This window comes from Mchenga conophoros, linkage group LG3 (assembly GCF_057382185.1).
Source record: "Mchenga conophoros isolate Kocher_MC1m ecotype Shallow Benthic linkage group LG3, M_conophoros_male_GT1.1, whole genome shotgun sequence".
Lineage (NCBI taxonomy): Eukaryota > Metazoa > Chordata > Actinopteri > Cichliformes > Cichlidae > Mchenga > Mchenga conophoros.
Genome location: NC_140528.1, coordinates 35,418,033 through 35,434,521, shown reverse-complemented (window position 1 = coordinate 35,434,521; position 16,489 = coordinate 35,418,033). Strand labels below are relative to the sequence as shown.

Genomic DNA, 16,489 nt, shown 5'->3' with positions numbered 1-16,489 from the left:
AGTCTTAGCTAATTATAGGCCAATCTCCAACCTTCCTTTCATATCAAAAATCCTTGAAAGAGTAGTTGTCAAACAGCTAACAGATCATCTGCAGAGGAATGGCTTATTTGAAGAGTTTCAGTCAGGTTTCAGAGCTCAGCACAGCACAGAAACAGCTTTAGTGAAGGTTACAAATGATCTTCTTATGGCCTCTGACAGTGGACTCATCTCTGTGCTTGTCCTGCTAGACCTCAGTGCAGCGTTCGATACTGTCGACCATAATATCCTATTAGAGCGATTAGAACATGCTGTAGGTATTACAGGTACTGCGCTGCAGTGGTTTGTATCATATCTATCTAATAGACTCCAGTTTGTGCATGTAAATGGAGAGTCCTCTTCACACACTGAGGTTAATTATGGAGTTCCACAGGGTTCAGTGCTAGGACCAATTCTGTTTACATTATACATGCTTCCCTTAGGCAGCATCATTAGAAGACGTAGCATAAATTTTCACTGCTATGCAGATGACACCCAGCTCTATCTGTCCATGAAGCCAGATAACACACACCAATTAGTTAAACTGCAGGAATGTCTTAAAGACATAAAGACCTGGATGGCCACCAACTTTCTGCTTCTTAATTCAGATCAAACTGAGGTTATTGTACTCGGCCCTGAAAATCTTAGAAATATGGTATCAAAGCAGATTCTTACTCTGCATGGCATTACCTTGGCCTCCAGTAACGCTGTGAGGAACCTTGGAGTCATTTTTGACCAGGACATGTCCTTCAACGCACATATTAAACAAATATGTAAGACTGCTTTCTTCCATTTGTGCAACATCTTTAAAGTTAGAAATATCCTGTCTCAGAGTGACGCTGAAAAACTAGTTCATGCATTTATTACTTCCAGGCTGGACGACTGTAATTCATTATTGTCCTGCTCCTCACATACAAGGTCTTAAATAATCAGGCCCCATCTTATCTTAATGACCTTGTAGTACCATATCACCCTATTAGAGCACTTCGCTCTCGCTCTGCAGGCCTACTTGTTGTTCCTAGAGTATTTAAAAGTAGAATGGGAGGGAGAGCCTTCAGTTTTCAGGCCCCTCTTCTGTGGAACCAGCTTCCAGTTTGGATTCGGGAGACAGACACTATCTCTACTTTTAAGATTAGGCTTCAAACTTTCCTTTTTGCTAAAGCATATAGTTAGGGCTGGACCAGGTGACCCTGAATCCTCCCTTAGTTATGCTGCAATAGACGTAGGCTGCCGGGATTCCCATGATGCATTGAGTGTTTCCTTTCCAGTCACCTTTCTCACTCACTATGTGTTAATAGACCTCTCTGCATTGAATCATATCTGTTATTAACCTCTGTCTGTCTTCCACAGCATGTCTTTATCCTGTTTTCCTTCCCTCACCCCAACAGGCCGCAGGAGATGGCCCCGCCCCTCCCTGAGCCTGGTTCTGCCGGAGGTTTCTTCCTGTTAAAAGGGAGTTTTTCCTTCCCACTGTCACTAAAGTGCTTGCTCATAGGGGGTCATATGATTGTTGGGTTTTTCTCTGTATCTATTACAGGTTATACTGTACAATATAAAGCGCACTGAGGCGACTTTTGTTGGGATTTGGCGCTATATAAATAAAATTGAATTGAATTGAATGTGATCATGTGGTTTGTAGGAACGCTCCTCTTCCTCAGAGGATCCACCTGTGCTTCCTCTCCTCTCTCCTCCACCTGTTACAGTGAGGGAACGTCCTCCATGATGGAGAAGCTGCTGGAAAGTGCTGAGAGTTTCCTCCAGAGTGAGACCTCTGTCACAGTTCAGAGGATCTACGGCAGCAGAGACCTTCATGGACACTAAAAGTCTCAAACACACAACAACAACATCACACTGACTCCACTCTGACATCACTGATCAATAATCAAAGAACACACAGATCAAACTGATTGATCAGCCATCAGAGGAGTCGGATCAATGGAGCTGCTTCTGTTCCTGATGTCCCCTGTTTGATCCTGGACCTGAACTCTCCCTGCAGAGGAGACACACACACACACACACACACACACACACACACACACACACACACACACACACACACACACACACACACAAACCTTTGACTTTGAGCAGCACAGTTTTGTATCTGTAGATCTGTGTGCTGTCCACTTCACATCTGTACTCTCCACTGTCTCCATCTGTGGGCTGTTTCAGGGTCAGACTGAGGTCTCCAGTTCTCAGCAGGTCTTCATTCATCCACATAAACTTGGTCCTGTTTGTCAGGCTGGTCAGAGCCGTTTTGATACACATAAACGGTCCTAAATGGTTCATAGTGTCTCCACTCTACTTTAGCATCTTCAGGCAGGTTTTCTGTATTTATAAAGGGCAGCTGGACAGACTCCACCCCCTCCTCCACCTCCACCTCCACCTGACAGACTGAGAGGACAACAAACACAACATGACAGACAGCAGCAGGTTTCAGAGTTGCAGAGAAAGCTGGAGGACAGAAGAAGATCAGAGCAGAAGGTAACAGGACAGAAATGTAGAAAGTCAAAGCAGGTTTTAAAGACGTTTGAGGTGATCAGTGTCTGTAATGTCTCCTGTCATTGTAGAGCTGCTGTCTGCTGTTTTTTGGGGGGATTTAAAATGTATCATTGAAGAGGAGTTTAAATCAAACATGCCCTCTGTCATGATCTTGTTTCTGTCCAGAACAATCCTCTCTGCCAATGAATCTTAATTGTATTTTACTGATCAGATTTTCACACACATCTGCAACATGAAGCCACAGAAACCTTCATCAAATCAAAATGTTTTTGTTTCTGCTGCAACATTACTGAATCCTTGGGATCGACTCAGCTCATCTCTCATTTCTAAAGAAGCTGTACAGCCTCATTTATTCCCTTTCAGCATCACTGATTTTGGCTGGAATCAAAGTTTGATGCAGTTGACTCGAAAACGATGTTCAATGAATGCAAATTAATCCCACTCAAAACTGCTGATGATCAGATGGCATGAGACAAACTAAATGGATTTGTTCCATCAGTCATGCTGAACATGAATAGTTTTGTAGGATGATGAAAACGGGACACAACTTCAATATCTGAGAACAAAATCCGAGTGAAACATCTTTAGAGGTGAGAAGTAACAGAGTACAAATACGTTGTTTTTGTATTTTAGTTTAATAGTGTTTGTGTATTTGTGCTTTATTTGAGTATTTATGTTTCTAACAATTTTTTACTTTGTGCTCTACATTTAAACACAAATGTCTCTACGTTGTATTCTTAACATTTTCAAAACAGGTTCACTCATTTAAAAGTTAATTATTTTGGTTTAACGCATTAGAGAGTTTTTCAAACCAGTCAATCAGCACTGACCTCTGACTTTCAGCTCCACTTGTTTCTTCATCCGGATCTTTCTATACCTGTTGTAGACAGTACAGGTGTAGATTCCTCTGTCCCAGTCTGTGGGGTATTTCAGGGTTAGACTGAGGTCTCCAGTTTTCAATAGGCCATCATTAATCTTTGTTCGGTTTCTGAAAAAAACGATGCTGTAATGCAAGCAGGTCAGAGGTGTTGTGATACACGTTGACCTTCCTGTTCTCTTTGTCCGTCCACTCCACTCTGGCTTCTTTCAGTGAGTGAACTGTGGTTTGGCAGGGCAGCTGGACAGAGTCCTCACCTGAATCCACCTCCACCTCTGGCACTAAGAGCAACAACAAAGCACATCATGAGCTGTACAGACAGCAAAGGTAGTGATCACATTTTCTTTAGATAAATTAATGTATTTGGACATCCCAGCAGGGAGGTCTCCAGCAAAATTAATGAACAAATATAACATCAAACACTCCAATCAAACATAAAGAGAGGTGTTGAAGTGGGTCCATATTGTGCTTTCATTTCTGAAGAGTTCCTCAGAAACATTGTTTCTCACAATGCTGCTGCTTCAACTGCAGCTGATTGTTAGATACAAGACTCCTCTTCACACACTTAGGTTAATTATGGAGTTCCACAGGGTTCCGTTCTAGGACCAACACAATGTAGATGCTTCCCTTAGACAGTGTCACTACAGGGCACATTTTCATTGTTATGCAGACAGAGGTTGTCCTAAAAACTCTCTGAAAAGCCTGAGAAGTAGTCCTCACATACAAGGTCTTAAATAATCAGGCCCCATCTTATCTTAATGACCTTGTAGTACCATATCACCCTATTAGAGCACTTCGCTCTCGCTCTGCAGGCCTACTTGTTGTTCCTAGAGTATTTAAAAGTAGAATGGGAGGGAGAGCCTTCAGTTTTCAGGCCCCTCTTCTGTGGAACCAGCTTCCAGTTTGGATTCAGGAGACAGACACTATCTCTACTTTTAAGATTAGGCTTCAAACTTTCCTTTTTGCTAAAGCATATAGTTAGGGCTGGACCAGGTGACCCTGAATCCTCCCTTAGTTATGCTGCAATAGACGTAGGCTGCCGGAGATTCCCATGATGCATTGAGTTTTTCTTCTTCACTGACCTTTTTTCACTCACTATGTGTCTATCTACCAATCGGTATTTAATCGTTAGTCTTTACCTTTATATGTAAATCACCTTGAGGTCACTGTTGTTGTGATTTGATGCTGTATAAAAAAACTGAATTGAATTAAACTAAAAGAATGATGACTGACAAAAACAGTGAACAGACAGCTATCTGTGGACCAGGTTTGAACTGAAGTCCCTGATGCATTTGTGTTCATCATTTAAAACACAAAAAAGCGCAAGTAGAGAACATGAATGTGCCTATTCTTGTAAGCAATTGTAGTACTGCAATTGCACCCTTGGCAGAAACTCAAATACTGTGTTTAATTCTGTTTTGTAGTTTATAATGTACAAAGACCAGTCTAAGTACTAAAATTGATCTTTTAAATGCAAAGTTCTATTTAAATATTCAATTTGTATTTGTGTGAATGAAAATGGGTGAAAAAGCAGCCAGTGCCCAAAGTAAAACATTGAAAGAACTTCAGAAAACCCGGAGAACTATTGCTCAAGACCATTTTATGAAATTATAAAATTAGAAGAAACTTTGGCTCATTGGCAGCAAAATATAAAGAAACTAGGGGTACCTCGAGATATACTGTATGCAAAGCACAGTATATGAATACTTTTGCCCTAAAAACCTCAGCAGTTCATGTACATTCTACTTGAAGGGTCCATAAATGAACTAACCACATTTCTATTATTGAGGCTGTACTGACCTTTGACCTGAAGCACCACTTGTTTTTTCATCAGAACATTTCCCTTAGTGCTGTAGACAGTGCAGGTGTATGTCTTTGTGTCTCTCTCCGTGGGGTATTTCAGAGTCAGACTGAGGTCTCCAGCTTTCAGCAGACCTTCTTTCATCTTCGTTCGGTCTCTGTAAACCTGGTCCTGCTCATTGTGGTGGTCAGTGCCGTTCTGATACACGTGGACCTTGTCATTATCACTGTCTATCCACTCCACTTTAGTGTCTTCAAGCAGGTGAACTTTGGCTTTGCAGGGCAACTGGACAGACTCCTGCCCTGAAACCACTTCCACCACCCGGGGGACTGAAAGGACAACAAAGGACAACATGATGACATCAGCAGCAGCTGTGATGGTCACATGACCTCCCTGTCCCTCCTTGTCTTCTAGACTCAGTCAGATTGTGTCTCAGTTTGTTCCTGATGTGTTCCTGACTCGTTCTTTGGTAACTAGTCTGCAGCGTCCTGTAAAGTGCTGCAGACATGTTGGATGAAGAAGAACAGACAGACTGAGCCTCCACAGTCGGCCATGTCTCACACACATCAGCACAGAAACCATGAAGATCTCATGTGTCTCATGTAACTCTCAACTCTTTCAGCTTCTGGAACAAGTTTGTGTGAGCCACAGTCAAGGAGCCACCAGAGGACACCTGCTAAGCAACGGCATTATGGGTAGTGTAGTAGGAGACACTCACCTGACTTAAAATAGTATCGGAAATTAAATAAAAGACCTCCAGAAACAAGAAGAACCAGGAGAACCAAGTGAACCATGGAAGCTATGGCCCAAGATGGAAATGGTTCTGTTGAGAAACATAAGGAAAAAAAATAACAACATAACCTTTGATCTCTGACCTGCATCTACACCTAAGGCCTTTGACTTATTTATGCATCACTGACCTTTGACCTGCAGCACTACTTTCTGTCTCAGGATGTCTTTGTCCCTGTAGATGGTGCAGATGTATCCTCCACTGTCTCTCTCTGTGGGGTGTTTCAGGGTCAGACTGAGGTCTCCAGTTCTCAGCAGGTCTTCACTCATCTTTGTGCGACCACAGTAAAGGTCGTCCTGTTTCTTAAGGTTCTCACTTCTGTTTGGATACACATGGACCGTCATGAGTTCTCGATCAGAGCGAGTCCACTCCACTGAGGTGTCACCAGGTACGCCAGGTCTTGTTTGGCAGGGCAGGATGACAGACTCTGAGCCTTCCTCCACTTTTATCTCCACCTGCTGGTCTGAGAGGACAAGAAAACAAAACTATCTGAATTGCAAAACGTCCAGGCTATCATGCTTTTCCAAATAAGACTTCAAACGAGTACAAACAATTGTTTCTAAAAATTTTCAAAGGACAGGCAGCTTAGTGATAGGCATAAAATTAGCTAACATAATTTGATCAATATCAGGTTTCTTAAATAAAGGTTGCACTGATGAATGTTTAAAGTTTGCAGGAACCACACCAAAAGACAAACTGGTATTCATGATGGCCAACAGTAACTGACCTATACTAGGAAAAACCTGTTTATTAAAATCAAGGAGCAGCAGCATCTTGAGGGAAACCTGAGGGCTTAATGTGATGAACCACATCCTGTATGAATCCCAGAGTCACTTGCTTAAACTGGTTCAAAACAGTTGAACAACTGGCTGAGGCAGATGGATGAAAAACACAAGATCAACTGGGAGCCTTTGTGGTGGCAACCTCATCAATCGAAACTGCATTACACATATCAGGGGAGGTTTTGAAACAGACAAGTGTCCTTTTTCCACCTCCATTCTGCTCTGCAACACTTCAAGATGGTTTGGAAGAAGGAGCTGAACAAGGCACTAATCTCCTCCAGATCAGAAGAACTATAGTCAGGGGGAGAAATTTATTTAGACTCTTTTCCTCCAATATATCTTTAATTACTTCCTCAAAACCATCAACGTGTCTTTAGACACAATTTCTGCAAGAGTGCTCAAGGATGTCCTACCATTTATTAATCATATTTGAATCATATCTATCTAATAGTCACTCATTTGTTCATGCAAAGTTTCACAGGGTTCAGTCCCAGGACCAGTTCTATTAACACATGCTTCCCTTAGACAGTTTCATCAGAAGACATAGCATACATTTTCACGGCTATGCAGATGACACCCAGCTCTATGAAGCCAGATAACACACACCAATTAGAAAAACTGCAGGAATGTCTAAAAGACATAAAGACCTGGATGGCCGCTAACTTTCTGCTTAGGTTACTGTACTTCTTGGAAATATGTTACTCACCAGCTTACTCTGTAAGACTAGTACCATTTAATTTAATTGGTATTGAAGTTGTTTGAAATTATTTTTGATCAAATCAAAATGAATTGCTGACCAGGTTTGAGAGCCGATTATGTAATATGCAGTTTGTTTGTAACAGATCTTAGAGGCACGCGCTAAGGACAGGGGAACCTCCAGAATTTTTCCATAGGGGTGAATATTTATGGGGGCCACAAAAATATTTTTCAAGATTTCTGAAAAACTTCAGGACTGAAGTTTTAAGTGCACATCATTGTTTTATATGTGAAACTTTCTGCCATGAGGGGATTATTATGGAAACCCAGCTCCAGAGACTGTAATCCCAGCTTCCACCCACCATCTAGACACACCTCACCTGTCATCTCTGGCTCCACATCCTTACAACTGTGCCCCATCTCCACTTTAGTCTCTGGTAAAGAGGGTGGGCTGGCTTAACCTGTGGCCAGCCACCCTCTCACCAGACCAATAGCCAGGCTGCCCTCTGTCTCCTTCCGCACCCTTGCACCAATTCACCAGCTTCTTTCATAGACAGCCCAAGGCTACAGGTGGGCCCTGCCTGTGCTAACATCAGCAGGTGCTCAGGGTGAGGAACAGAAACAGGATATGAGCCCTGTGTAGCCCCAGCAGGAGCAATCAGAGATCCCTGAGAAACCTGTGTAACCTGAGAATCAGGTGCATCTAGGTCCAAGCTAGTAACAGATTTTGTCTGCTGACGCTGGGTCCCTGGTGTCAGCTTTTGCCCTGGTCAACACAAAAACTTTTTTTGGTCTTGCCCTGCCCAAGTCTCTGCTTGCAAGCCCTGCTTGTCAGAGGAGACAGCATGACCAAATGAGGGTACCGATCTGTCTAAACCCAATCCTGAGGGTCCTCGGTCGCCTGAGCCTGGGTGTCCTGGACCATCTCGAGGTGAAAAGAAGAAATGGCAATTCATACACAAAATATTTTTGCCCCCTGTTTTTGTGGTTAAATCTGCTGATAAGTATTCAAAATTAATGAAAGCATATGTATTTTATTCAGTTGGAGGTCTTCCAGTACCAAATCTTGGTGTTTGATGGAAAGCAGTTCACCTACAGTATAAACAGACCATAACATGATAATAACCAACCAGCTGTGCTTTCCAAGGATGGATGCATGATGTGCAATGTAAATGCTTTTAGCTCTCTAGGAGTGTAGGTTATTATCAGGTGTTTGGAAAAGAAATAAAAAGCAAAAAACAACAACCCCACCAAAACAAAGCAAAGCAAAATCTAAATCATTTCAGTGGCCAAACCACAAATAATATGAGAAAGTAACATGATGCATTATAGCAGTATATTTTTGTGCAGTTGATATTTTATACCTTTTAATGAGTGAAAATAACGTAAACCAGAAAAGCTAATTCATTCAGTACAGTGTGAAATTCTTTTTTTAATAATAACTGTATTAAATCCCTGTATTTTCTCATAAATGTGGTAAGCAGTTGTTTTTTAAATAATCAGTTGCTGACCTTTGACCTTTAGCTGCACATTTCTCTGTCTCGTTTCTTCTTTCCCATCACTGATGGAGCAGGTGTAGACGCCGCTGTCAATCAGGTCTGGTTTTCTCAGAGTGAGGCTGAAGTCTGAAGTCTCCAGAGCATCAGGCCTCATTGATGTGCGCCCGCTGTAGCGGAGGTTCAGCTTTTTGAGACCATCACCTTCTTCTCGTCGCAGGTGGACAAACGTGGGACTGAGATCACTGCGAGTCCACATCACTGTGGGATTTTTCTCAGGAATAATACCAGAGTACTGACAGGGCAGCAGAACAGACTTTGCCTCCTCATACACCTCCACCACCACAGCCAGGGCATGCTGTGAAACTGTAAGGACACACAAGCAGAAAGACAAATTAACAGCATGCTTTGAGTTTGTGTCAGCATCCACGTGCTGGAATGCAGGTTACCTTATCTGCAACTTCTACACTCAGTCTATCCATGTAAGCGGGACCTGAGGGACCTTTGAAAGGGACCAGACTTTTGATGCAGTGTTGGTGTAATGATGGCAGCATATGACCAACCACAAAAATGAACAGGGTTCATGAAAACTAACCTACGAAGCCAATGTTGGAAAAATCTGAAGGTCTGCAGCTTAATTTACCACAGAAACAAGTGGAGCTCCTTCACATAACGCACAACGGAGGGTTAAACTCTGCCCAAGATCCTAATCCTGCTTCTCCTGATCAACAAAACGTTAAGCAGAGAATAAAAATTTAGTGTGAAAAGATTCGGTTTCTCTCTCTCCTGGTTTGTTCAACAGTTTTTGATGTAAATGTCTGAGTGAAGCGACGTTCAACGTTCACTCTGAGCTCTGAAGTCTGAGATGCCACTCAGATGACCACTGTGCAAGGAGAAAAAATAAAAAAATAAATATCCTGTTGAATCAGAAATGTGTAATTAAACAGCTGAAAAGGTCAAAAGTAATGATCAAACAGTTCAGCTGTAACAGCTGCTGCACAGAAACCCTTAAAGCTGATGTGCAATTCATGCACAAAACATTATTAGTGAAATGTACAGGTGGTCCTGGCACAAATACAAACACAAGCAAACCAAACAACTGCCTCTTAAATTGTATTACAAATAAACACAGTTTGCAGAAGTCTACGAGGACAAAGCTTCTTTTCTAAACGTGGCAGTACAGGTCACATGACTTCTGGAACAATGTCCTTTGGAGGAAGCGCACCAGCAAATCTACATGTCTGAATCTCTGAAGGAGAAAAGAATCAAGATTTTGCAATGGGTCAGTCAAAGTCCAGACCATAACCCAACTGAAATGCTGTGGTGGAACTAAGAGAGAGCTTTGCATAAACAAATGTCCAAAAACCTCAATGAACTGAAGCAATGTTGTACAGCAGAGTGGGCCAACTGTTCTTTTTACAGGGATGATTAGAAATAACTATATCACAGGTGTTTGACAAAGTTTATATATACAGATCAGGCTGAATGAAACAGCTACCAACAAGAGTGTGAGAGAGTTCAAGTGCTGTGTATTCTGATCTGTGTGCTTTGACTGGAAAACCAGTTGTAACATGAGCTCATCTGAAAGCCACCAAGAAGAATCCAGAGATTTGAAAGTTGCTGCTTTGGATCGTTAGTTTGATCTGAATCAGAATCCAGTGTTTGATGGAAATCTCCTCCTGCTGCACTTCAACACATCAAAGAGAGAGAGATGAAAGAAAAGCTGATGATGAGAGCAGAGAGAGGAAGGTGTACTTACCGTGCAGGAGCATCACAAACACCACAAACATCTTCATGTTCCTGTCAAACTCAGAGACTCTTTAAAAGCCCTTCAGGACATCAGCTCACAGCAGCTTCACTTTCCTCTGCTGATCATCTACTGACACTCTCACACTGCTCACACTGACACTGTGAACCACACAAAGTTTCACACTTCAGTGAGGGAGGACGTCTGTTGCTCAGATCATTCCAGCAGAAACTTTAGCCTCGATCAGATCGGGGCAGACTGTGAGGAAAGTGAGGAAAAGCAGGAGAAACAAGCTCATTAAATAAGAGACATCAGACAAAGGTCATTTACACTGAAGTCAGATCCAACTTTATGAAGAAGCCAGCAATAAAATCTGAATCGTGTGGAGGAAAAATCTAACGTGAATGAATTTTGGTGTTTGAGCTAAAATATTTTCCCTTCACTGAGTTTACAGTTAGAGTCCATACAATAAATACTCATAATAATAATACTGTATATGAGTGTTTTACAGGACTAACACTGTGAGTTCAGCTGCTGCCACCAACTTTTATGACATGTCACATTCTCCTGTAAAACACACTCTTATCTCTTTATCAATAAAATGAACCGAACTTTGACCTTTAGGATGTTTATCCTTTGCACTACTAAACCTAAGGTCTGCAGCCAGACTGGATGAATAATAACAGAAGCAGAGGACGAGGATGAATACAGGACTTACCTCATTTGTGCATTTAACCTGAAACTTTGTGTCCACATTAGACACTGAGGGCGGCTCTGAGGCCCATTCATTAAGGATCCATCAATTTTCAACAAACTGAAAGTGGTTCAGACTACATCTGAAAAGAAGTTATGAAGATTATTAATTCAATTCTATTTTTCTTAAACAAAGGGAAAAAAACACAGCCAGAAAGAATAAACACATCAGTAAACTTCAAATAAAGACATTAAAAAAGGAATGAAGGACTTGTGATGTTCCTGTTGGTCTCACTAAATGGTCAAAATAATGAAGGCTGTTCTTTCTGAGCCCAGGACAAAGAATCCTAGAAAAACAGGAAGTGATGAGTTCTAAATGAAAGTCAAACAGTCTGAATGTGTGATGGCGATGTTGAGATTAGCTCTATTTAAAAAAACAAACTGTATCCGTAAAATGAGAGAACAAAAAAAGACTGCACGGGTCTGCACTAGTGGAGAGGTTAAACTGCACACAGAAAGATGTTCACACGTCGCAACAGAAGCTGCATTTCCTCTTAATACGAGTGTTTAAAAAAGAAAACCACTCAATAAAAGGAAAGTCGCTCTGCGTTGTGGTTCTAATAGTTTTCTTCCCCCTAAAACTCTTTAACCTTGATGACATGTTACATCTACTTTGAGGTTTAGAAACAAATCTTTGGTGCTCAGATAATCAGCTTTTAGCCTCAAATTAAGACAAAGCAAAAAGTTTTGTGTAGGACTTTAGCTCTGACCAGTAAGCTTGTACTTTAAAAAACAAACAAACTAGTCTTTTTTTTTTAATTTGGCAGAGTTTAAAAGAGTAAATCTTGCTTGTCCCTCTACAAATCACTTTCTATATTTTGAAAGTACAGTGGTATTCATATCATATGCTATCTGCTTAGCAGGTTAATTAATTAAATTGACAGAAAAGGGGTTCTGTAAACTGTGCATATGCTACAAGCTGATTAGCTGACAAGTGGAACAGCTGTGTGTTTGTTTCAAGGTGACCAGCAGCTGACTCCACCCAAAGGAAGTGACCTCACACCTGTTTTATTCATTGAAACAGGATGATGAAAAGCTGTGAGCGAGCGTTTTGAGATGTAAACACTCACTCAAGAAGAAAAAAACTGGATCAGACTAAAAGTTAGCCAGTTGTTTTTATTTTCACTTATTTACAGGATGGCTCATTTCAATAAAATCAATATGAAACAGTAGAAGATGGAAACCTGCCAGATTTGAGCTAAACTGCTCATTTCCATGTGTCGTCCATGGGCAGGTCACATGACTCTATCCAACATACAAAGACACACAAGAAAAGCCAGAGAAACAAAGACAAATCCAAACAATCCATCGTACTGAGTCAAAGTGATCACAGGTCTGCTTGTTGGAAATTACATTAAACGTTACACAAAGAACAAAAAAGAAGTAAACTTCATAAAAACTTCACAAATGATGCTTTAAATGAAAAATAAATCCCTGTAAATAATTCAACAGGTCACATGTTAGAACCACCTTAACTAAACTCTGTAGCCGCTCACTGTGGTTTGTCCCAGCAGCTCTTAGGAAACAAACTGCTAACTTCAGTGTCAGCACACACTGTTAGTAAACTATGCAACACTGGATTCAGGTTTCAGTTGTGTTAAGTTGTGAAGTTGTGATGAAAGTCTTCTTACTGACACAGGTAGGATGGTCAGGCGTCCTCTGTTCCTTCACCGTTCATGAACTGTCACTTATAAAATGCTGCCAAACATCAACTACACTCAATAACTAAACGTGTGCAGGTTAAAGTGATGGACGCCCAGATCTGCACTCCAAATACAAACAGACTAAAGGTGTTTCCTCCAGAAACAAAGACAATATTTACAAAGGTCTCACAGGTAAATTGTGAGCGATCACAGCAGCATCTCATCCTGACTAACAGCTTTTAGATGCAGGGAGAGCGTCGTGGTTCAGAGGTGGTTCAGCAGATGATGAAGGCCTTTCTGTTGCATTGTGTAGTGCTGTGGAGGCCATGATGGTCGACTGGGTCTGCTTCTACTGAACTCACAAACACTTCTGAGGTATTTACACCTGAAGCCTCATTGAATGTGAGTCAGAAACAAACGGCTCAGCTGTGATTAATGGATGTTTCCCTGCATTTCTATTTTCACACACTTTATTTCTTACAGCAGGAAAACTGAACAGAATGTATGTAAGAGGTCAGAGTGAGGATGACGTCACTTAATACAGGAAATACATGTTTGTCTGTTTTGATGATGAAGGACTTCTTCAGCTCTGTAAACAGCTACACTTGAGAGGACAGAGGTGATTTCATGGATCAATAACAATGTGTTTATCAGCTTTCATCATCGCAGTGCAGACATGACGTCAGATCTATCAGAGTGAAGGCCGTCTCTCTGATGACGTCACAGAGCAGAGTCCTTCTGTCCAATAAAGGATCTCAGATCAGCTGCTGCCATCTTGTGGCCACAGTTGGTTACTGTCTCTGAAAGTTGTCTCATGTTTCCTGTTGTCCTGCTAACAAAGGCTGGAGCTCATCATGCTGAGAGGGCAGCAGCATTTTGTGGCTCTTCACACATGTTCATTATATTCTGATGATCCTGGATGGAGACAAACTACAGATAAGTGTGTTCAGCCCAACTAGTTTATCTCATTACAGCAGTTTGATGTTTCCCTTTGAATCCCCCTGAAGATCCTGACAGTGAAGCACGTACATAATACTCCAGCCTTTCAACTCTGAGCTTATTTAGTTCTATTAATACACTGAAATCTCATTTGTGTCATGAAGAAAGTCTTTAATCAAACAGAATTCAAAGAGCAGAAACATTTCATATATGGAGTTAAACATGAATCATTGTTTCAACAACATATTTATTGTTGTCATAAACAGACAAGAAGACAACAACAAACTGCTCCTCCCATTCAACACATGTCAGTCCATATCCCAGCAAACTAAATCATCTCCATTTACACATCAAATAGAAACATGAATCACTTGTAATGATTAGAAACTTGATAGAATTTCAAATCTAGTTTGGGGAGTCATTCAGTGAGAAACAGTGAAATGATTTTCCATGTGAAAAGGTGGACAGCAGAAACAGAAAGAAAGAGTGAAACTAAAAGAGAAACAAAGAGCTTTGGAACAACGAGGCAGCAGGAGGACAGCTGCAGTTTAACAGCTTCAACTCACTGACAGGAAACAACATTAGAAACATCATCATCCTCAACTCATCTGCTGCACTGACACTGACACCTTCAACGGACACACCTTCACTTCATCATCGTCTGTCCAAATGTATGGAAACATCCTGTGAGTGAAAGTGTGTGTGAAGGTGTGTATGTGTGTGTTAGTATCAGGATCAGAGAACGACAGCTTTCCTCTGTTCCAGTTCAGATTCACTCTGATCCTCTGGAGCTTCTTCTCTACTGAGAGAGGAGTGAGAGGAGCTGATGCTGAGTATTTACCTTTAGAGAAAAATATTATCCATAATCCAGTCCATATGCTTCCCTTCCTCTGCACAGACTCTGCTAACACACCCAGTGCCCACCCTGTACTGTCTCCAACATCAACATCCCAGCTGTGAGTCCCTGAGTTAAAGCCCTCAGAGCCCAGGACACAACAGGAATAATCAATCCTCTCTGGATTATCAGGAAGCTGCTGCTTCTCTCCTCCTCTCACACTGGTCAGATCTTCAGACAGGATGAGGCTTGGATGAGCAGTGTTTGGGTCCAGAATGAGAGGAGTGTAGGAGACCATGTCCTTCATGTTGTTCCAGATGTTGAAGGTCAGGTTGCCCAGGTGTTTGGCCTGGTCTATCAGAGCTCCTGAGGGCAGCTGTGGATCATCCAGCAGGGGGCAGCGCTGGACTCTTTCCACTGCAGCCTTGTAGTTGTGCAGGAATGAGACGTCTTCAGCTCTCAGCTCCTCCTCTGTGGCTCTGACTGTGTCTGAAAGAGCTGCTATCTCTCTGCTCAGAGCCTCCATCTTCTCCTTCATCATCCCACTCTTCTGCTCCTCTTCCTCCCTCAGTGCAGCCAGCCTGTCCTCCTCTTCCTCTGCTAGAAACTGGTGAAGCTTCTTAAACTGCTCCTTAATCTGCCTCTCTGTGTGTCGGGCCTGGACCTTAATGTGTTCTGCTGTTTGATCAAACTTCACTTGAACTTCTTCACAAACCTTTAACTTCTTCTTTAAGGGCTCCAGAGTTTCCTGAAGTTCCTTCTTGTGTTGTTGTGCAGCTTCATCGATGGGTCTGAATCTGTGATTGGTGTGTTTTTCTGAGTCTCTGCAGACGACACACACTGGCTGCTGATGGTCCAGACAGAAGAGTTTGAGTTTCTCAGAGTGCAGACTGCAGAGATCCTCTGAAGCTCTCTCCTGTAAGAACGACTCACACAGGTTCTTTAAAGCCAGGTTTGAAAGTGGATCATAAACTGATCTTTTCTTACAAACTGGACACTCGTGTGTTGGTCTCTCTCTCCACCATCTCTTCAGACAGTCTTTACAGAAGCTGTGGCTACATGACAGAATAACAGGATCTCTGAAGACCTCCCGACAGACCGGACAGCAGAGATCCTCCTCTGATCTGGAAGCCATTGAGTCTGTGAGTGAAGCTGAAAACAGCAGACAGGAAGTACAGTCAGTCCTGGCTCCCCTCCCTCCTCTACCACCTTCACTGAAACTTCCTTTGAGTCGTGTTTTTGCTCAAACTCACATTCAGTGTGTGGAGCGTCAGCAGCTTGAAGCAGCAGTGTTGGAGTTTTCCACTTTTCTCTCCTGTAGCTGGACTCACTCAGAGGAAGCTGCTAGTTTGGTCCAAAGATAAGTGTGAGTCTCAGAAGAATCAGTGGTGTTATTTCCTGTAACTAAGGGTGTGTTTCACTCCAAAGTTCAGAGATTAACGTGCCAGAAGTTGTATAAGTTACTGATAAAGAGCTTTTATCTCATTTCACATGCAGGTCAGAGCATGAAAGCTGTGATGCAGCAGTTTGAGAAAAATTGCTGCTGATATAAAATATTTTTTGTGGTTTTACAAAATATATAAAAGAGCAGAAAGAAAAGAAATAAGTGTAAA

The 16,489-nt window shown here is 41.9% G+C and overlaps 1 protein-coding gene and 1 pseudogene across 1 annotated transcript; both read right to left on the bottom strand.

The window, feature by feature from the left end:
* Positions 1-1,750: 1,750 nt before the first annotated feature.
* Positions 1,751-10,850, bottom strand: LOC146578371 (uncharacterized; annotated as a pseudogene).
* A 3,665-nt stretch (positions 10,851-14,515) lies between these two features.
* LOC146578370 (nuclear factor 7, brain-like) lies at positions 14,516-16,011 on the bottom strand. The gene has a single exon (XM_085259158.1). It carries the CDS (start codon positions 16,009-16,011, stop codon positions 14,641-14,643), a length of 1,371 nt encoding a protein of 456 aa, XP_085115284.1. The 3' UTR covers positions 14,516-14,640.
* Between the last annotated feature and the right edge of the window lie 478 nt (positions 16,012-16,489).